Genomic DNA, 22,770 nt, shown 5'->3' with positions numbered 1-22,770 from the left:
GGCAGGACTGGCCTTACCTAATGTCTATTTATATAATATTACTATGTTGGCAAGGATTGCATTAGACTGGCTGGCAGATATTAATATCTTTTCTACTACTGACCTGGAAAGCTATCTGGCATATCCTTTTTCTTTAAAAGCTATTTTGCATTGTCCAGTAAAGAAACTCCCGGCAAATATTTCTGGTCTTGTGTCATTAAAGAATGTAGTAATAGGCTGGCAGAAGTTGTGTATTATATTAGAAATGGACTTTTCTTTTTCAGAGTTCTTGCCAATAAGGGGTAACGTAAATTTTTCCCCTGGGATACACCAGTTAGTATTTCAGATCTGGGCCGAAAAGGGCCTCATACTCATTCAACAGTTTTTCTCAGATGAGGGGTATATATTAACGTTCGAGAATCTTCGGCATAAGTTTGGTCTTCATAGTAATAATTTTTATGCGTATTTACAAATAAGACACTATATACAGGAATGGAATTGGGACGTTAATAGGGAGATAGAGTGGGCTGAGGTGAAGAGTTGGATGAAAATCTTCAGAGCCGGGAATACTTCCATATCCTTGATGTATGACATAATGCTTGCCAAACAAAGTCTATTTTTGTTGAGTAAGACCTGTGAGTCTTGGTTATTGTATCTGCCAGACACAAATACGGATAAAATCATAGCAAGCTGTACTATGATAAGTAAATATCAAATCCCGATGAGTTGGAGGGAATCTCATTTTAAACTTATAAATAATTTTTATTTAACTCCGGCTAGGCTCTCAAGATTTTCTTCCCAGCTATTGTTCGGGTGCCCTCGGTGTTCATCGATGGCAGCAGATTTGGTACATATGTATTGGTATTGCCCAAAGATTTTACAGTTGTGGAAGAAGGTGGTTTTTTGGTTCAATAAGCAGTATCAGCTAAATGTTGTCTTAGAGCCAGAGAGCATATTCTTTTTAAATACCCAGATCCCGGGTTCTTCGTTAGGTCTGAGTATATTAAATACTATAATCCTATTAGTAAGACATCTAATAGCTAAAAATTGGAAGGCTAAGCGAGCCCCCCCATTAAAATTAGTCCTTCAAGAAATCCAAAATCAGATTATTTTTGAATCTTATCATTCTAGGTTTCTGAAAGAGAAAAAAATCAAACAATTTTTAATTGGGTGGTTGCCTATAATTAAATCGTACCCAATTGGTATTCAAAAATCGATACTGTTTCCCTTTTTGAACTCAGAAAGTTTTATGGACTTGGTCTTATTAGGAGATTTCCCTGCTGATTGGATAGTACTCGGATAAAGATATAGATGGCGGCAACGGGTGGGACTGAGGAAGGGAGCTCCTGGGGGTTTTTCTTCCCCTTTTTCGTCTTCTCTTCTCCATTTCCCTCTTGTATCTTTCCCTGCTCGGCTCTGTTTTATTTTGGTTTATTTTGGGGCTTCCCCTTTTTTTTTTTTTTTTTTTTTGTGTTTTTGTTTTTGTTTTTTGTTTTGTTGTTTGAGGTAGCTAGGTGTAGAGTGATCCCCAAAATGTTAAAAACCAACATTGTGGTATTAATAAGATATTGACTGTGTAGAAGAATTTGTTACACAAATGATAAAAGTGGTTACTTGAATACAATCATGTCCAATATAAACTGCTACAGTACTCGATAATGATGTATTGATGTATGCTATGGTATCTTACAATGCTATTAATTGTATTCTATATTATTTCACCCTGCGTGGTGCTTTTTTTTGGTTGTTATGTTATTTCCTTTTGTCCACAATACCACATGTTGGCTATAAATAAAATATTAAAAAAAAAAAAAGAAAGGCCGCAAGGGAATTATCCATGATTGCCGCCAGTTATTGCAATGTAATAGGTGCTAATGCACTAGAGGTACTAGGTATCGCTTGAGCGGGCGTAACTGGTGATGACACATGGGGAGAGGACGGCGGACTATCCTCATTACCTTCAGTCAAAGAATCATCTAGGGCTATATTTTTAAGTGACACAATATGATCTTTAAAGTGTATAGACACATTAGTGCACTTGGGACACATTTTGAGTGGGGGTTCCACCATGGCTTCTGAACACATAGAACAAGGCTTTTCCTTAGTGTCAGACATGTTTAACAGATTGGTATTATACACAAGCAGTCTATTGAGCCCACTTAAATAAGCCTCTAGTTCTATACTAAGTTTCAGAACATGGCTTACCCTTCCCACATGGGGAATCTTGTCAGTCTTCTAGCATTATCTTGTCTTGACTAGAAAAAAGATGACTGAAACATACCTCAAAGCAGTTAAGCCTGCAAACTGTTCCCCCCAACTGAAGTTTTCTGGTACTCCTCAGTCCTGTGTGGGAACAGCAATGGATTTTAGTTACAACATGCTAAAATAATTTTCCTCTCAGCAGAATTCTTCATCATATTTCTGCCAGAGAGTAAATAGCACAAACCGTTACTATTTAAAAATAACAAACTTTTGATTGAAGATATAAAAAACTACAAATCTAACACCACATTCACTTTACCCTCCCGTGGAGATGCTACTTGTTAGAGCGGCAAAGAGAATGACTGGGGGGCGGAGCCAGAGGGGGAGCTATATGGACAGCTTTGCTGTGTGCTCTCTTTGCCACTTCCTGTAGGGAATGAGAATATCCCACAAGTAAGGATGAATCAGTGGACTGGATACACCTTGCAAGAGAAAGATGGTTTTAGCCTTTTAACATTGAGCTTAGGGAGAAAATAAATCTATAATTAAAAAAAAAAAAAAATCTAAAGATACTTTTCTATTTAAGATACAATGTAATCCAATAGTTATTCATCCTGAAACAAGGAATAGTTTTTAATTATGTAACATGAGGCTTCTTATTTATGGCCATAATGTTTAAAAAATTTTTGATAAATTAATTCTATTAATCCATTAACAATGTCATGCTCCCCCAGAGGTTTCTGTAAGATTATTTTGGGCATTTTTTGCTATCTAGAAGATAGCATCACATATTTTTGGTTTTGTAGTTCTTTATACAGTTACGAAATAGACCTCAAAGGGACATAAAACTATTAGATAGAGCATACAATTTTCCAATTTACTTCTATTATCAAATTTGTCAAGTTGTTTAAAACTGCATGTTCCATCTGAATCATAAACGTTTAAATTTTTACTTTATTTAATCTCATTTTCCCGCTGCAATTTTTTGTACACAGAATCAACCCCTTACTAAGTTTCAATAAAACTCAATGAAAAGAAGATTGTTTGGATTGGATCTGCGAGTCTACTTCAGAATTTTTATTGATTAAAAAGATAGATAATCCCTTTTTGACCCATTCCCGTGTTGCATTACCAACATGGGTATATTAATACTCTTTTTACATCTGTGATTACCTTGTATCTAAGCCTCTGCAGACTGCCCCCTTATATCAGTGCTTTTGACAATTAAAGGGACACTGAACCCAATTTTTTTCTTTTGTGATTCAGATAGAGCATGAAATTATAAGCAACTTTCTAATTTACTCCTATTATCAAATTTTCTCCATTCTCTTGGTATCTTTATTTGAAATGAAGGAATGTAAGTTTAGATGCCGATCCATTTTTGGTGAACAACATGGGTTGTCCTTGCTGATTGGTGGATAAATTCATCCACCAATAAAAAAGTGCTATCCAGAGTTCTGAACCCAAAAATAGGGTTAGATGCCTTATTTTTCATTAAAGATAGCAAGAGAATGAAGAAAAAATGATAATAGGAGTAAATTATAAAGTTGCTTAAAATTGCATGCTCTATCTGAATCATGAAAGAAAAAAATTGGGTTCAGTGTCCCTTTAAGAAATTTTGAGATAAAATGTCTTCAGGTGACATTTTCTTGTCCGTATTTTCAGCTATGCTGCATCATTTTCATGTGATTTAGAATATGAGTAGTATGTCCCTTTAAGGAAATTCTTCACGTGTTATCATTTAAAGGGGATTTGACAGTAAGTAGAAAAATGAAATTTTCATCATAATGACATCAGAAAGATGAATTATCAAAGGAGATGTACAAATCATTATAAGGGAAGATATAACACTATAGCAACAACCAAGGTACACCTCATTTATGGCACCTAACACAGCTGCTTAGGAAAGGTTGCTAGATCATTATTTCTGGTGACACTGTGTGGTCTCACTGCTGGAAGAAACAGGTGAAGTTAATAGTAACACCCGCTGTTAATAACTGTATTGAAAAGAATTTTAAAAAGCATTTCACAAGTAGTTTTAGTAAGTGGTTGAAAGTAGCACACGGTTGATACAGAGACACATTAATGTAATTGTGCATAACTGGGTAAAACTAGAATATCGCATATTTGTATTAAAAAAAAAAAAAGTCCCTTTGCGGACAAATAGATTTACAGTGTTACTAGTGATAAAATTACATGCTGTAATAAATAAGAACAGATCATTTTGCAGCTCTACATAGAGGTAAACCATAGCGCAGAAGGATAATTCTCAAGCATTTTAGAGCAATTTACCACTGCACTTTTACGTCCTTTTACGATTTAAATATATTTTATTCGCTTCTCTTTTGGAGGAAAACAGAATTTATGTTTACCTGATAAATTTCTTTCTCCAACGGTGTGTCCGGTCCACGGCTTCATCCTTACTTGTGGGATATTCTCTTCCCCTACAGGAAATGGCAAAGAGAGCACCCAGCAAGAGCTGTCCATATAGCTCCCCGCCTGGCTCCGCCCCCCAGTCATTCGACCGACGGTTAGGGGAAAAAGGAGAAACTATAGGGTGCCGTGGTGACTGTAGTGTATAAAGAAAGAAATTTTTCAAACCTGATTAAAAACCAGGGGGGGCCGTGGACCGGACACACCGTTGGAGAAATTTATCAGGTAAACATAAATTCTGTTTTCTCCAACATTGGTGTGTCCGGTCCACGGCTTCATCCTTACTTGTGGGAACCAATACCAAAGCTTTAGGACACGGATGAAGGGAGGGAGCAAACCAGGTTACCTAAACGGAAGGCACCACGGCTTGCAAAACCTTTCTCCCAAAAATAGCCTCCGAAGAAGCATAAGTATCGAATTTGTAAAATTTGGCAAAAGTATGCAGCGAAGACCAAGTCGCTGCCTTACAGATCTGATCAACAGAAGCCTTGTTCTTGAAAGCCCATGTGGAAGCCACAGCTCTAGTAGAATGAGCTGTAATTCGTTCAGGAGGCTGCCGTCCGGCAGTCTCATAAGCCAATCAGATGATGCTTTTCAGCCAAAAGGAAAGAGAGGTAGCAGTAGCTTTCTGCCCTCTCCTCTTACCAGAATACACAACAAACAAAGATGATGTCTGTCTGAAATCCTTTGTTGCTTCTAAATAGAACTTTAAAGCACGGACCACATCTAGATTGTGTAACAAGCGTTCCTTCTTTGAAACTGGATTCGGACACAGAGAAGGAACAACAATTTCCTGGTTAATATTCCTGTTGGAAACGACCTTTGGAAGAAAACCAGGTTTGGTACGTAAAACTACCTTATCTGTATGGAATACCAGATAGGGAGAAGTACACTGCAAAGCAGATAATTCAGAAACTCTTCTAGCAGAAGAAATAGCAACCAAAAACAGAACTTTCCAAGATAGTAACTTAATATCTATGGAATGCATGGGTTCAAACGGAACCCCCTGAAGAACTGAAAGAACTAAATTTAGACTCCAAGGAGGAGTCATGGGTCTGTAAACAGGCTTGATTCTAACTAACGCCTGTACAAACTCCTGTACATCTGGCACTGCTGCCAGACGTTTGTGTAACAAAACAGACAGAGCAGAAATCTGTCCTTTTAAGGAACTAGCTGACAACCCTTTATCCAGACCTTCTTGGAGAAAGGAAAGTATCCTAGGAATTTTAATTTTACTCCAAGGGAATCCCTTGGATTCACACCAACGGATATATTTTTGCCATATCTTATGGTAAATCTTCCTAGTTACAGGTTTTCTGGCTTGAACCAGAGTATCTATGACTGTATCTGAAAACCCACGCTTAGATAGAATCAAGCGTTCAATTTCCAAGCAGTCAGTTGGAGAGATACTAGATTTGGATGTTCGAACGGACCTTGTACTAGAAGATCCTGCCTCAAAGGTAGCTTCCATGGTGGAGCCGATGACATATTCACCAGGTCTGCATACCAAGTCCTGCGTGGCCACGCAGGGGCTATTAGAATCACCGAGGCCTGCTCCTGTTTGACCCTGGCTACAAGCCTGGGAAGGAGAGGGAACGGTGGAAATACATAAGCTAGGTTGAACGACCAAGGCGCCACTAATGCATCCACCAGTGTCGCCTTGGGATCCCTGGATCTGGACCCGTATCGAAGAACCTTTGCGTTCTGGCGAGACGCCATCAGATCCATATCTGGAATGCCCCATAGCTGAGTTAACTGGGCAAAAACCTCCGGGTGGAGTTCCCACTCCCCCGGATGAAAAGTCTGACGACTCAAATAATCCGCCTCCCAGTTGTCCACTCCTGGGATGTGAATTGCAGATAGGTGGCAGGAGTGATCCTCCGCCCATTTGATGATCTTGGATACCTCTCTCATCGCCAAGGAACTCTTTGTTCCCCCCTGATGATTGATGTACGCTACAGTCGTCATGTTGTCCGACTGGAACCTTATGAATTTGGCCTTTGCTAGGTGAGGCCACGCCAGGAGCGCATTGAATATCGCTCTCAGTTCTAAAATGTTTATCGGAAGAAGAGACTCTTCTCGAGACCATAGACCTTGAGCTTTCAGAGAGTCCCAGACCGCACCCCAGCCTAAGAGACTGGCGTCGGTCGTGACAATGACCCATTCTGGTCTGCGGAAACTCATTCCCTGAGACAGGTGATCGTGAGACAACCACCAGCGGAGAGAATCCCTGGTTATCTGGTCTACTTGAATCTGGGGAGACAAGTCTGCATAGTCCCCATTCCACTGATTGAGCATGCACAGTTGTAATGGTCTTAGATGAATTCGAGCAAAAGGAACTATGTCCATTGCTGCAACCATCAATCCTACTACTTGCATGCACTGAGCTATGGAAGGCTGAAGAATAGCGTGAAGAACTTGACAAGCATTTAGAAGCTTTGATTTTCTGACCTCTGTCAGGAAGATCTTCATTTCTAAATAATCTATTATTGTTCCCAAAAAGGGAACTCTTGTTGACGGAGACAGGGAACTCTTTTCTACGTTTCAGCAATGCCCCTCGGTCGTAGAACACGCTAGAAGGGACCCTAGCACCTTTGTGAAGATTCTGGGAGCAGTGGCTAAACCGAACGGAAGAGCCACGAACTGGTAATGTTTGTCCATGAAGGCGAACCTCAGGAACTGATGATGGTCTTTGTGGATAGGAATATGCAGGTACGCATCCTTTAAGTCCACGGTAGTCATATATTGACCCTCCTGGATCGTTGGTAAAATTGTCCGAATGGTTTCCATTTTGAAAGATGGAACTCTGAGGAATTTGTTTAGAATTTTTAGATCCAGAATTGGCCTGAAAGTTCCCTCTTTTTTGGGAACTACAAACAGGTTTGAGTAAAAACCTAGACCTTGTTCCGCTGTTGGAACTGGGTTTATCACTCCCATTTTTAATAGGTCTCTTACGCAATGTAAGAATGCCTGTCTCTTTATCTGGTCTGAAGATAAGCGAGACATGTGGAACCTTCCCCTTGGAGGAAGTTCCTTGAACTCTAGAAGATACCCCTGAGAGACTATTTCTAGTGCCCGTCTCTTGCCCAAGCCTGAGCGAAGAGAGAAAGTCTGCCCCCTACTAGATCCGGTCCCGGATCGGGGGCTACCCCTTCATGCTGTCTTGGTAGCAGCAGCAGGCTTCTTGGCCTGTTTACCATTGTTCCAGCCTTGTAATGGTTTTGCTGGCTTAGGCTGGGAAGAGTTGCCTTCTTGTCTGGAGGCTGCAGAGTTAGGATTCGGTCCGTTCCTGAAATTGCGAAAGGAACGAAAATTAGATTTGTTCTTAGCCTTGAAAGGCCTATCCTGTGGGAGGGCATGTCCCTTTCCACCAGTAATGTCTGAAATAATCTCTTTCAATTCCGGCCCGAAAAGGGTCTTACCCTTGAAAGGAATATTAAGCAATTTATTCTTGGACGACACATCCGGCGACCAGGATTTTAGCCAAAGCGCTCTGCGCGCCACTATTGCAAACCCTGAATTTTTCGCCGCTAACTTAGCCAATTGGAAAGTGGCATCCAAAATAAAGGAATTAGCCAACTTTAGTGCGTGAATTCTGTCCATGACTTCATCATATGGAGTCTCTTTCTGGAGCGAATTTTCTAGTTCCTTGAACCAAAAATACGCTGCCGAGGTGACAGGAATAATGCACGAGATTGGTTGAAGCAGGAAACCTTGCTGAACAAATATCTTTTTTAGCAATCCTTCCAATTTTTTATCCATAGGATCTTTAAAAGCGCAACTGTCCTCAATAGGAATAGTTGTGCGCTTAGCTAACGTTGACACTGCCCCTCAACCTTAGGAACCGTTTGCCATGCGTCCCTTCTGGGGTTAACAATGGGGAACATTTTCTTGAATATAGGAGGTGGAACAAAAGGTATACCTGGCTTTTCCCACTCCTTAGTCACTATATCCGCCACCCGCTTGGGTATCGGAAAGGCATCAGCGTGCACTGGGACCTCTAAGAATTTGTCCATCTTGCACAATTTCTCTGGGATTACCAAAGAATCACAGTCATCAAGAGTAGTTAGGACCTCCTTAAGCAGGGCGCGGAGATGTTCTAACTTAAATGTAAATTTTACGACATCAGTGTCTGCCTGCTGAGAAACTTTTCCTGAATCAGAAATTTCCCCCTCAGACAGGCCCTCCCTCACTGCCAATTCAGATTGATGTGAGGGTATAACTGATAAATTGTCCTCAGCGCCAACCTGCTCATCTCCTGTATTTAAAACTGAGCTGTCACGCTTTCTAGGGTAGGATGGCAGTTTGGATAACAGATTTGCTATAGAATTATCCATTACTGCTGTTAACTGTTGCATAGTAACAAGCATTGGCGCACTAGATGTACTAGGTATCGCCTGCGCGGGCAAAACTGGTGTTGACACAGAAGGAGAGGATGAGGAACTATCCCCACTACCTTCATTAGAAGAATCATCTTGGGCAATCTTATTCAATGTGGCAGTACTGTCCATACTTTGTATGGACGCTATGACACAATTTGCACAAACATTAATTGGGGGAACCACCTTGGCTTTCATACACATAGAACATAAGCCATCTGAAGGTATAGACATGTTAGACAGAAATTGGCAGGCTAATAATGCAATAAAAGCGTTTTTAAAGAAAAGCGTTACTGTTCCTTTAAATAATAAACAGGCACACTTTATTTCTGATATATTGAAAAACAATGAAGGCAATGTCCAATCGGAGCTATTTGTTCAATTAGACAATTCTAGTACACTACAATCACAGCCACAGCCTTGCTGCGGCTTTTTACCTTCCCTGAGAGTTATTCAGCAATGAAATAAACCTTCCAGAGTCCGTTTTAGTATGCCACAGGACCCCTCACATGAAGCTGCATGCACTGCCATGGAAGTAAACTGCGCAATTGAGGCGCAAAAACGGGGCCTCCTTCCTCTGCATACCAGAGTGAAGGGGCCTTCCTGACTGAAATAGCCAATGCCAGGCGATAAAAAACGTTCCCAAAGTGCTTTTAAGTACACAAAACACTCTAAATGCCATTGAAATATTAAATAAAACAATCGATTTAGCCCACAATAGTGTCAACCAGTGTATAGCCCATTTGTAAGCCTTAATCTGTTATAAGTCTAAGAAAATGGCTTACTTACCCCTTAAGGGAAAACTGACAGTCTTCTACCATTAACATGTCTTGTTAGAAATATGACTGATCATACCTTGAGCAGAAAAGTCTGCAAACTGTTCCCCCCAACTGAAGTTCTCTGGTCTCAACAGTCCTGCGTGGGAACAGCAATTGATTTTAGTTACTGCTGCTAAAATCATACTCCTCTTTAAACAGAACTCTTCATCCTTTTCTGTTTTAGAGTAAATAGTACAAACCGGCACTATTTTAAAATAAACTCTTGATAGAAGAATAAAAAACTACAACTAACACCACATACTCTTTACCATCCCCGTGGAGATGCTACTTGTTCAGAGCGGCAAAGAGAATGACGGGGGGCGGAGCCAGAGGGGGAGCTCTATGGACAGCTCTTGCTGGGTGCTCTCTTTACCATTTCCTGTAGGGGAAGAGAATATCCCACAAGTAAGGATGAAGCCGTGGACCGGACACACCAATGTTGGAGAAATATGTATTTCTTTCTGTTTAGACACAGGAAAAACTGACAACAATACTCTAGATGGTTAAAGGTTTCACCTGTGACAATGAAACATTTCTGTTGTAAGCGTGCAAGGAGCAAGTTAATGTTTAAAATGTTTACGTGTGGGTTTCTTTAATGACTCCTGATCTGTAATTAATCTAAAATTAGAAATATGGTTCTCCAGCTAGAAAAAAAAATGGTACGATTTTACTACACATGTATTTGTGCTGTAAGATACAGCCACCAATCACCAGCTAGCTCTCCGTAGTGCATTGCTGTTGCAGAGCCTACCTAGGAATACTTTTTAACAAAGGATACCAAGAGAATAAAAATATTTGATAAAAGAAAAGTTTAAAGGGATAGTAAAGTCCAAATTAAACTTTCATGATTCAGATAGGGCATGTAATTTTAAACAACTTTCCAATTTAATTTTATCATCAAATTTGTTCTCTTGGTATTCTTAGTTAAACTAAACCTAGGTAGGCTCATACGCTAATTTCTAAGCCCTTGAAGGCTGCCTCTTTTCTGAATGCATCTGACAATTTTTCACAGCTAGGAGGGCATTAGTTCATGTGTTTCTTATAAATAACATTGCGCTCACACACGTGGAGTTATTTAAGAGCGTCAGCATTAATTGCCTGAAATGAAAGTCTGTCAAAAGATCTCAGATAAGGAGGCAGTCAGCAGAAGCTTAGATACAAGGTCATTACAGAGGTAAAAGGTGTATTTCTATATCAGAGTTAGTTATGCAAAACTGGGGAATGGTAGATAAAGGGATTATCTATCTTTTTAAACAATAAAACTTTTGGCGTTTACTATCCCTTTAACTTTCATATCCCTTTAAGTATCCTCATGAAATGAATATGTCAAAACTTACTCAAACTCTTCTTCTTGTGAAATTATAGTGAAAACAAATTGTCCATATATTATGTATAATCTACTCATGTCAGAAACTTTCATTTTTTTTTTTAAAGTTCTAACCTTTATTGTCCGCAGCTATAAACCCAAGGATATTTTCATGACGCAACATTACAGTTTGATAAATTTCTGCCTCACGAAACCAAGAGCGCTCTTCTCTTGAGGAAAATATCTTCACAGCCACTTCTTCACCGCGCCACTTTCCACGCCACACTTCACCAAATCGACCCTTTCCAATACTCTCCTGTAAAACTATCGTTCTGGCAATTGTTCTTTGAACAAGTAAAGGCAAACCTAGAAGGGGGAAAAAACAAACACATATGCTATATCATTCCATATGTTTTGTGTGCTACAAATTCAATATTTTCACTGAGATAAAAAATATTGAAGTTTCTTAATACAAAACACACAACCTGTCAAAATATTAAAAAAAGGACATAGAATCCAATCCCTAGAACAGTGATGGTGAACCTTGGCACCCCATAAGTTTTTTAGAACTACATTTCCCATAATGCTTAGGCTCTCTGCAGTCCAGTTGAGCATCATAGAAAACGTAGTTCTGAAACATCTGTTGTGCCAAGGTTTGCCATTGCTGCCCTTAAACATAAAACTGGAATAAAATGTGCACTGCCTCCTGAATTTAGGCATATATAAAATATAACTCCTATGATATATTGTCAATTTTAAAAAAAATGTGTATCATTGCATTAAAAAAAAAAAAAATCAACTCTGATACATGATATCAGCCAATCAGAGCATGTTTAATTAACTCTTTTTTTTAAATTGAGAACATGTGCGAGCATGTGTATAAGGTTATAGCATACAGCACAGTTTATAATGTGTTGTGTGCAAATACCATGTCATTCAGTGCATAAGCAGTTAGTTTGCACACTAGCATTTCACTTTCATACACTGATCACACTTTACCATGGTTGAACATACTTTGCTGCCAATTACAAACATAAAAACAGGCAGTATAAGCCAGGGGACCTTTCAGACCTCAAGGACCACTAAACTCACAATTTTGAATCCCGTTGACCACTAACATGATTTTTTTTTTTTAAATGTACAAATCTCTATAATGTGTGTATGTATGTATGTATGTATGTATGTATGTATATATATATATATATATATATATATAAATATATATGTTACAGTTAAAGTGCAGAAATCAGTTAATGTGCACATTACCTAGTTAATCTGCAGATTAACTAGGGTGATCAGTTAAAGTGCAGAAAAATTTTTCATTTCTCACATTACATAGGTAATCTGCACATTACCTACTAGGCCCTAGTTAAAGTGCAAAAAAAAAGCATTTTAGCTTTTTAGAAAAGTTTGTTTCTCTCATGTAAACTGTTTATTGAAAAAGAAGCAGAAGAATGTAATAAAGAAAGAACAGAATGTTCCGATTTCGGCCGAGGGCAGAAACGCTCCGGAGTGCTCTGTTCTAGTCAGAGCCTCGGGCGCCGCAACTGCATCTGGGAAATTATCTATCTATCTATCGAATCTATAATAAATAGATAGAGAATTTCAAGACGTGCGGGCTGTGACCCATGGTAAGGTTCCCAGAGGCAGTTGAGGCGCCCGAGGCTCTGATTAGAACAGAGCACTCTGGAGCGTATCTGCCCTCGGCCGAAATAGGATCATTCGGTTCTTTATTAATTTTGTTAAACTCAACTATTATTTAACATCATGTTCTTTATTTATTTCGTTAAACTCAACTATAACAATTAATGAAATTAACATAATGTTATTATTTAACATCATGTTCTTTATTTATTTTGTTAAACTCAACTATAACAATTAAAAAAATATAATACAAATAATCAAACGGTTTAAAATATTAGATCTAGGAAATGAATTTGCAGTCACAAATTATTTTATTGCAGTTTTTAGATTTGATATAGGAAATGAATTTGCAATTGCTTACTTATTTGTGCAGTCTAAAAATTGGTGACACTTTGAATTACATAGATAAATTTGATAGATAATTTCCCAGACAGAAAATTTCAAGACGTGCGGGCTAGGACCCATGGTAAGGTTCCCAGAGGCAGTTGTGGCGCCCGAGGCTCTGATTAGAACAGAGCACTCTGGAGCGTATCTGCCCTCGGCCGAAATTGGAACATTCTTCGGCTTCTTTTTCAATAAACAGTTTACATGAGAGAAACAAACTTTTCTCACTTTAACTACACGGAAGCAGTTAATATGCACATTACTTAGGAAAAGTGCAGATTCTGCACTTTAACTGAGCAAATCAGTTAATCTGCAGATTAACTAGGTAATGTGCACATTAACTGATTCTGCACTTTAACTGTAACATATATATTTATATATATATATATATACACACACACATATATATTAGGGCTGCACGATTAATCGCATATGCAATTTAAAACCACGATTAATCGCCACGATTTTAAAACCGCGATACATAAAAAATTCCTTTAGAAGTGGCTGTAATACATTCATTTATTTGTGATTTCTTGCAAACCAGCTCCATCTAGTGGTTGCTTTTAGCACACATTTGTAAAATGGCTCTTTTACTTTCACTTTCTGTTCTGAGAAGCAGCCGATCAATCTAGAAATCTTAAAGTAGAGCATATGCAGGAATGAAGAGCATAGAAAGCCACTTATTTCCCCCTAGGGATGTCTGCAGTCTGAAACTTAGGGTATGTAAACATTATGGAACCTCCCATACAAGCTACTGCTCTCTGAGAAACGGCTTAAATACATAGCAGATACAGTTAACCCCACGGCTCCCAAAAAGGCTAAAACTGCAGTCCCCTCTGTATTAGCTGCTGGGTTAACTTAACTGCATCTACAATGTAGAAAGGCACAGCATTTCTGAAAGAAGCAGCCCCCCACCCCTACTGCTATATGCCTGTAATGGATTCCTGGAAAGGAGCAGGGCTCATTTTCAGTCAAATTAAAATGTTTAAAAAAGAAGAAGAAAAATATTATATATATATATATATATATATGTTACAGATAAAGTGCAGAATCAGTTAATGTGCACATTACCTAGTTAATCTGCAGATTAACTGATTTGCTCAGTTAAAGTGCAGAATCTGCACTTTACCTAGGTAATGTGCAAATTAACTGCTTCCGTGTAGTTAAAGTGAGAAAAGTTTGTTTCTCTCATGTAAATTGTTAATTGAAAAAGAAGCCGAAGAATGTTCCAATTTCGGCCGAGGGCAGATACGCTCCAGAGTGCTCTGTTCTAATCAGAGCCTCGGGCGCCACAACTGCCTCTGGGAACCTTACCATGGGTCTCAGCCCGCACGTCTTGAAATTCTCTGTCTGGGTAATTATCTATCGAATCTATCTATGTAATTCAAAGTGTCACCAATTTTTAGACTGCATAAATAAGTAAGCAATTGCAATTTCATTTCCTATATCAAATCTAAAAACTGCAATAAAATAAGTTGTGACCGCAAATTCATTTCCTAGATCTAATATTTTAAACCGTTTGATAGTTTGTATGATATTTTTGTAATTGTTATAGTTGAGTTTAACAAAATAAATAAAGAACAGAATGTACCGATGGCAGATACGCTCCAGAGTGCTCTGTTCTAATCAGAGTCTCGGGCGCCGCAACTGCCTCTGGGAACCTTACCATGGGTCACAGCCCGCACTTCTTGAAATTCTCTGTCTGGGAAATTATCTATCTATTGAATCTATTTATTATAGATTCGATAGATAGATAGATAGATAGATAGATAATTTCCCAGACAGAGAATTTAAAGACGTGCGGTCTGGGACCCATGGTAAGGTTCCCAGAGGCAGTTGCGGCGCCCGAGGCTCTGATTAGAACAGAGCACTCTGGAGCGTATCTGGAGCGTATATGTGTGTGTGTGTGTATGTGGCTTACACTGCTTCATTTGTTAATCATACCACTGTCCACAGTTAGAATGACTGTCCAAGAAAACATGACAATGTTGTGTGTCATAAGACCTAATAACTGGCTAGTGGCTACTATTTAATCACATCACAGGCAGCAAATTTTATTTCAACAATTTTGTGGTTTGTATTTTTATGCTCCACGAGTGTATTGCACATTGAGAAACATGTACATTAAGATTCTGTAGTGTTAAATAAATTTTATAATGCAAAACGAAGGTGTTATAGTCATTTATAAGAAAATCACGATTAAATCACAATCGCAGGGTTTTTTTTAAAAATATTGCGATTTTTTTTGCCCATATCGCCCAGCCCTAATACATATATATATACATATATATATATATATATATATATATACACACACACACCTACTGTGCATAACTAGTATAACCATAGCTAAGTTTACAATATGTATATATTTACACATTTTTAAGAATTATTTTTTGGAATTAACTAATTAAATGACAGAACTGAGAGAATACTTCCAGATGACAGATGAAGGGTGAGTGCCAACTTTTGAGCTGGAAACAGAGAGGCAGAAAGTGGGGAAAAAAGGACCACAAGACTTCCAAGTTACCTCCCCAGTTAGCAATTATTCAAAACTACTTATGATCATGGACAGACATCGGAGTCATAAATTAAGTTTATATCAGAAATCTCTCAATATGGATGTGAGCTAACCACACCTGATGTTACTGGCAATTACTATAATACTGGTGGGATATGGCTGGTCTGCTGAATGGCAATTACTGAAATTAAGGTGGAATAAAATAATTAAAATGAAAAATAATTAATATTTAATTTAAAAAAAAAAAAGAAGAAGAAGAAGATGGAGGGGAGGAAGACAAACAGTGATGTAAGTCCACCTGAAAGAATTAGGACAACTACTACAAAGAAACAGGTAAAGGTAAGAAAATAAATTAAATATAAGAGAGAATTTTTTTTAAGATTTTCTTTTTTTTTATATACTTTAATTCCACTATTTCAAGCCAAAACTGTACCAACCTCTGCTGGCTTTAGAATGGAAGCGTCTTCCTCTGAGCAGCGCGCCGGGCAAAAGGAGTTAAAAATACAATCTAGCTACGCAACATGTGTAAGGGGATTGTAATTTAACTCCATCGGTTTTCACTGATGTCCAGCCAGGCACTGTAGGGAATTGCGGTGCGACAGGGGTGACACCATCACAGGAGATTAATTCCTGCTTGATAGTGTTAAGGACCACCAACATCTCCTTGTGGACCACCGGCGACCGCTGGTATAAGCAATTATGATTAGAAATTTAAGCTAAAATAATTTTGGAAAATTTGGAGAGGGGCATCATTTAAAAATAAGCACATAAAGAGGGGGTTCCTCTCACCACTGTTAAAATAGATAAAGTGAAGGAAGCTAAAGGTGCAGACCACTCCACCCTACAAGAAAGTCTGGTCATCAAAGCAAAAATTAAAATAAAAAAAACTTTCATGATTCAGACAGAGCAAGCAATTTTTAAACAACTTTCCAGTTTACTTCTATTATCAAATTCACTTTGTACTATTAGTATCCTTTGTTTAAGAGCACAACTAGGTAGGCTCATGATTGTGCACTTTACCTGGGTACTGTAACAAAAGTAACAACTGTTTTTTAACAATTGGATACAGTATTGTGCACAAGTGTTTGCAACAATGTATAATAAATGTACAACATATTTTTGCAAACAGCGCTGCCATATAATGCACTGGACACATTCACATTCCTGATGCCAGCAAGGTATGCTCTTCGACAAAGGATATCAAGAGAACAAAGTAAAAGTGAGAAAAGAAGAAGACATGTTTAAAATTCCATGCTTTATCTTAATTCTGAACCTAAACATTAAAGGGACACTAAACCCCAAAAAATTATTTCATGATTCAAGAAGAGAATACAATTTTAAACAATATTCCAATTTACTTCGATTTTCTAATTTGCTTTATTCTTTAGATATGCTTTGTTGAAGAAATAGCAATGCATATGGATGAGCCAATCACACGAGGCATCTATGTGCAGCAACCAATCAGCAGCTACTGAGCCTATCTAGATATGCTTTTCAGCAATGTATATCAAGAGAATGAAGCAAATTAGCTAATAGAAGTAAATTAGAAAGTTGTTTAAAATGGCATGCTCTTTTTAAATCATGAAAGAAAAAATATGGGTTTCATGTTCCTTTAAGAAGAAAAAAAAGGCTAAAGAACTTGATTTCTTTTTCTTTTTTTAATCAATGCCATATGCAAACGGAGTATAATTACCTCTAGTTAGAGCCGACTTTAAGGGACGGAACACCCCAAAATTTTCTCTTTCATGATTCAGATAGAACATTTTTAATTTTAAACAGCTTTCCAATGTACTTCTATTATAAAATTTGCTTCATTATCTTGTTATCCTTTGCTGAAGGGACAGCATTGCACTACTGACAGGAAGCTGAACACATCTAGTTAGCCAATCACAAGAGACAAATGTGTACAGGCACCAATCAGCATCCAGCTCCCACTAGTGTAGGATATGTGCATATTTTTTTTAACAAGGGATACAAAAAGAACAAAGCACATTTGAAAATAAAAGTGTCTTAAAATGCCATGCTCTATCTGAATCATGCAAGTTTAATTTTGACTTTTCTATCACTTTCAGCACATACCTCCAAAGTTTATGTCCCTTTAAAAGGCTAAGGCATTCTATTACAGTAATTGGTAGGGGAACAAGATTAATTTAAAATACTTAAATAGATGGGAAAATCAAAATTGCATGACTCAGAGCATGTAATTTTAAGACACTTTTAACTTCACTTCTATTTTCAAAATGTGCTTTGTACTCTTAGTATCCCTTGTTGAAAATGAAAACACACATATCCTACACTAGTGGGAGTTAGCTGCTGATTGGTACCCATTTGTCTCTTGTGATTGACTAACTAGATGTGTTCAGGTAGTTGCTAGTAGTGCAGTGCTGTTTCTTCAGAAAAAGGAAATTTATGCTTACCTGATAAATTGATTTCTTCTACGATACGACGAGTCCACGGATTCATCCTTACTTGTGGGATATTATCCTCCTGCTAACAGGAAGTGGCAAAGAGCACCACAGCAGAGCTGTCTATATAGCTCCTCCCTTGACTCCACCCCCCAGTCATTCGACCGAAGGTATAGGAAGAAAAAAGGAGAAACTAAAAAGGTGCAGAGGTGACTGAAGTTTGAAAACAAAAATATAATCTGTCTAAATTACAGGGAGGGCCGTGGACTCGTCGTATCTTAGAAGAAATCAATTTATCAGGTAAGCATAAATTTCCTTTTCTTCTACTAGATACGACGAGTCCACGGATTCATCCTTACTTGTGGGATACAATACCAAAGCAACAGGACACGGATGAACGGGAGGGACAAGACAGATACCTAAACGGAAGGCACCACTGCTTGAAGAACTTTTCTCCCAAAAATAGCCTCAGAAGAAGCAAAAGTATCAAATTTGTAAAATTTGGAAAAGGTATGAACGGAGGACCAAGTCGCAGCCTTACAAATCTGTTCAACAAAAGCATCGATGTTAAAAGCCCATGTGGAAGCCAACGCTCTAGTAGAACGAGCTGTAATTTTTTCAGGAGGCTGCTGTCCAGCAGTCTCGTATGCCAAACGGATGATGCTTTTCAGCCAAAAAGAAAGAGAGGTAGCCGTAGCTATTTGACCCCTACGCTTTCCAGAATAAACAACAAAAAGAGAAGATGTTTGACGGAAATCCTTGGTTGCTTGTAAGTAAAACTTCAAGGCACGAACCACGTCCAAGTTATGTAACAGACGCTCCTTCTTAGAAGAAGGATTAGGACATAGAGAAGGAACCACAATTTCCTGATTAATATTCTTATTTGAAACAACCTTAGGAAGGAATCCAGGTTTAGTACGCAAAACCACCTTATCAGAATGGAATATAAGATAAGGTGAGTCGCATTGTAATGCAGAAAGCTCAGAAACTTGTCGAGCAGAAGAGATAGCAACTAAAAACAAAACTTTCCAAGATAAAAGCTTAATATCTATAAAATGCATGGGTTCAAACGGAACCACTTGAAGAACATTTAGAACTAAATTCAAACTCCATGGCGGAGCAACAGGTTTAAACACAAGCTTGATTCTGACTAAAGCCTGACAAAAAGACTGAACGTCTGGGACATCTGCCAGACGCTTGTGTAGTAAAATTGACAAAGCAGAAATTTGTCCCTTTAAGGAACTATCTGATAATCCCTTCTCCAATCCTTCTTGGAGAAAAGACAGAATTCTGGGAATCCTAACCCTACTCCAGGAGTAGCCCTTGGATTCGCACCAATAAAGATATTTACGCCATATCTTATGGTAAATTTTCCTAGTGACAGGCTTCCGAGCCTGAATCAAGGTATCAATGACCGACTCAGAGAATCCCCGCTTAGATAAAATCAAGCGTTTAATCTCCAGGCAGTCAGCTGCAGAGAATTTAGAAGTGGATGTTGGAACGGACCTTGAATGAGAAGGTCCTGTCTCAGTGGCAGTTTCCATGGTGGCAGAGATGACATTTCCACTAGATCTGCATACCAAGTCCTGCGTGGCCACGCAGGCGCTATCAAAATTACCGAAGCCCTCTCCTGTTTAATTCTGGCAATCAGACGAGGCAGGAGAGGAAAAGGAGGAAACACATAAGCCAGGTTGAACGACCAGGGTACTGCTAGAGCATCTATCAGTACTGCTTGGGGATCCCTTGACCTGGACCCGTAACAAGGAAGTTTGGCATTCTGACGAGATGCCATCAGATCCAATTCTGGTGTGCCCCATTGACGAATCAATGTCGCAAACACCTCCGGATGGAGCTCCCACTCCCCCGGATAAAAAGTCTGACGACTTAAAAAATCCGCTTCCCAGTTCTATACTCCTGGGATATAGATTGCTGATAGATGGCATGAGCGAGTCTCTGCACATCAAATTATCTTGGAAACTTCCATCATTGCTAGAGAACTCTTTGTTCCCCCTTGATGACTGATATATGCTACAGTCGTGATATTGTCCAACTGAAATCTTATGAATTTGGCCGAAGCCAGCTGAGGCCACGCTTGAAGCGCGCTGAATATTGCCCTCAGTTCCAGAATATTGATTGGAAGTAGGGACTCCTCCTGAGTCCAAAGGCCCTGAGCCTTCAGGGAATTCCAGACTGCGCCCCAGCCCAAGAGGCTGGCGTCCGTCGTCACTATGACCCATGCTGGCCTGTGGAAACACATTCCCTGGGACAGATGATCCTGTGACAACCACCAAAGAAGAGAGTCTCTGGTTTCTAGATCTAGATTTTTCTGAGGAGATAAATCCACATAATCCCCATTCCACTGTCTGAGCATGCACAGTTGCAGCGGTCTGAGATGTAAGCGAGCAAACGGAACTATGTCCGCTGCCGCTACCATTAATCCGATGACCTCCATACACTGCGCAACTGATGGCCGAGGAGTGGACTGAAGTGTCCGGCAAGTAGTTAAGATCTTTGACTTTCGGACCTTCGTCAGAAATATTTTCATGTCTACCGAGTCTATCAAAGTTTCTAGGAATGGAACTCTTGTCAGTGGAACTAGTAAACTCTTTTGTATATTCACCTTCCACCCGTGAGTTCTTAGAAAGGCCAACACAATGTCCGTGTGAGATTTGGTTAGCTGGTAAGTTGACGCCTGAATCAAAATATCGTCCAGATAGGGCGCCACTGCTATGCCCCGCGGCCCGCCAGAAAGGACCCTAGCACCTTTGTGAAAATTCTGGGAGCTGTGGCCAACTCGAAAGGAAGGGCCACAAACTGGTAGTGTTTGTCCAGGAAGGCGAACCTGAGAAACTGGTGATGTGAAGATACGCATCCTTTAAGTCCACAGTAGTCATATATTGACCCTCCTGGATCATTGGTAAAATAGTCCGAATGGTCTCCATCTTTAATGATGGGACTCTGAGAAATTTGTTTAGGCATTTGAGATCTAAAATCGGTCTGAAGGTTCCCTCTTTTTTGGGAACCACAAACAGATTTGAGTAAAATCCTTGCCCCTGTTCTAGTTTTGGAACTGGACAGATTACACCCATGGTATATAGGTCTTTTACACAGCGTTAGAACGCCTCTCTTTTTGTCTGCTCTACAGACAAACGTGAAAGATGAAATCTCCCTCTTGGGAGAAAATCCTTGAATTCTAGTCGATACCCCTGGGTCACGATTTCTAATGCCCAGGGATCATGAAAGTCCCTTGCCCAAGCCTGAGCGAAGAGAGAAAGTCTGCCCCCTACTAGATTCGGTCCCAGATCGGGGGCTACCCCTTCATGCTGTCTTGATAGCAGCAACGGGCTTCTTGGCCTGTTTACCTTTTATCCAGGTCTGGTTAGGTCTCCAGACTGACTTGGATTGAGCAAAATTTCCCTCCTGCTTTATGGCGGAGGAGGAAGTAGAGGGTCCACCTTTAAAAAGTTTCGAAAGGAACGAAAATTATTCTGTTTGGTCCTCATTTTAACCGACTTGTCCTGAGGAAGGGCATGGCCTTTACCTCCAGTAATGTCGGAAATGATCTCCTTTAGTTCAGGCCCAAATAGGGTCTTACCTTTAAAAGGAATAGCTAAAAGTTTAGATTTTGATAACACATCAGCAGACCAAGATTTAAGCCATAACGCTCTACTCGCTAAAATGGCAAAGCCTGCATTTTTTGCAGCTAATTTCCCCATTTGAAAGGCGGCATCGGTAATGAAAGAATTAGCTAGCTTGAGAGCCTTAATTCTATCCAAAATATCATCTAATGGAGTCTTAACCTTAAGAGACTCCTCTAGAGCCTCAAACCAAAAAAGCTGCTGCAGTAGTTACAGGAACAATACACGCTATAGGTTGTAGAAGAAAACGATGATGAATAAACAATTTCTTTAACAGACCCTCTAATTTTTTATCCATAGGATCTTTGAAAGCACAACTGTCCTCAATAGGTATAGTTGTACGCTTAGCCAGGGTAGAAATAGCTCCCTCCACCTTAGGGACCGTCTGCCAGGAATCCCGAATGGTGTCAGATATGGGAACATTTTCTTAAAAGTAGGAGAGGGAGAGAACAAAAGCTAACTGGCATGCTCCCCAAACTCTCCCACTATACGACACCTGGCGGATAACATATCCCACCTCCAGGGACTACACCTTCTCACGTACACAAACCTCCTACTCCCGTCTCGACTACATACTTTGCGACCAAACCGCAATCGGACCACATTGCGGTGGTTAGCACTTTCATTTGGTCTTCTATACCACTTAACAGACCATGCAGGTAAGCTTTATCCTCCGCAGAGAAGCCAAAGACAATTCCATTTGAGTACTTCAAACTCGACATCACGCCAATAATAGCAAAACCCCAGTTATTTTCCCATTTGTTCTATAAATTGTTTTAACTTTATGCTCTTGATAAAGGCTTCTTTTATCCGAAACGCATTGAGCTGTATTTTAAATAAACCTGAAGCTGCACCTGAAGACACCTTTGTGATGGTTTTAATAAAAGGCTTATTTTAACTGCAATCTTGTGAGTATAACCAGTTTGTGCGCCTACCACATTGTCTGAAATCTGCTACACTATTGTGAGCTCTTATTTTGGAGGTGAAAGCAACAAAGTTGACTCAGAGAACATGGGCAGCTTGGTTCCCTGGAGGTGACACAGTGCCGCCACTTTCAACAC

At 39.3% G+C, this 22,770-nt stretch overlaps 1 protein-coding gene across 1 annotated transcript in view; it reads right to left on the bottom strand.

Annotated features, from left to right (window-relative positions):
* LOC128660598 (TGF-beta receptor type-1) overlaps positions 1 to 22,770 on the bottom strand; it is a 123,616-nt gene that overhangs the window by 52,348 nt on the left and 48,498 nt on the right. The window contains exon 4 of the mRNA XM_053714524.1: positions 11,253 to 11,483. Within this exon, the coding sequence (XP_053570499.1) occupies positions 11,253 to 11,483 (231 nt within the window). The remainder of the gene's footprint in view (positions 1 to 11,252; positions 11,484 to 22,770) is intronic.

This window comes from Bombina bombina, chromosome 5 (genome assembly GCF_027579735.1).
Source record: "Bombina bombina isolate aBomBom1 chromosome 5, aBomBom1.pri, whole genome shotgun sequence".
In the NCBI taxonomy this organism is placed as follows: Eukaryota; Metazoa; Chordata; class Amphibia; order Anura; family Bombinatoridae; genus Bombina; species Bombina bombina.
Note: the sequence above shows the minus strand (reverse complement) of the source record. Positions and strands in the feature narration are given on the sequence as shown.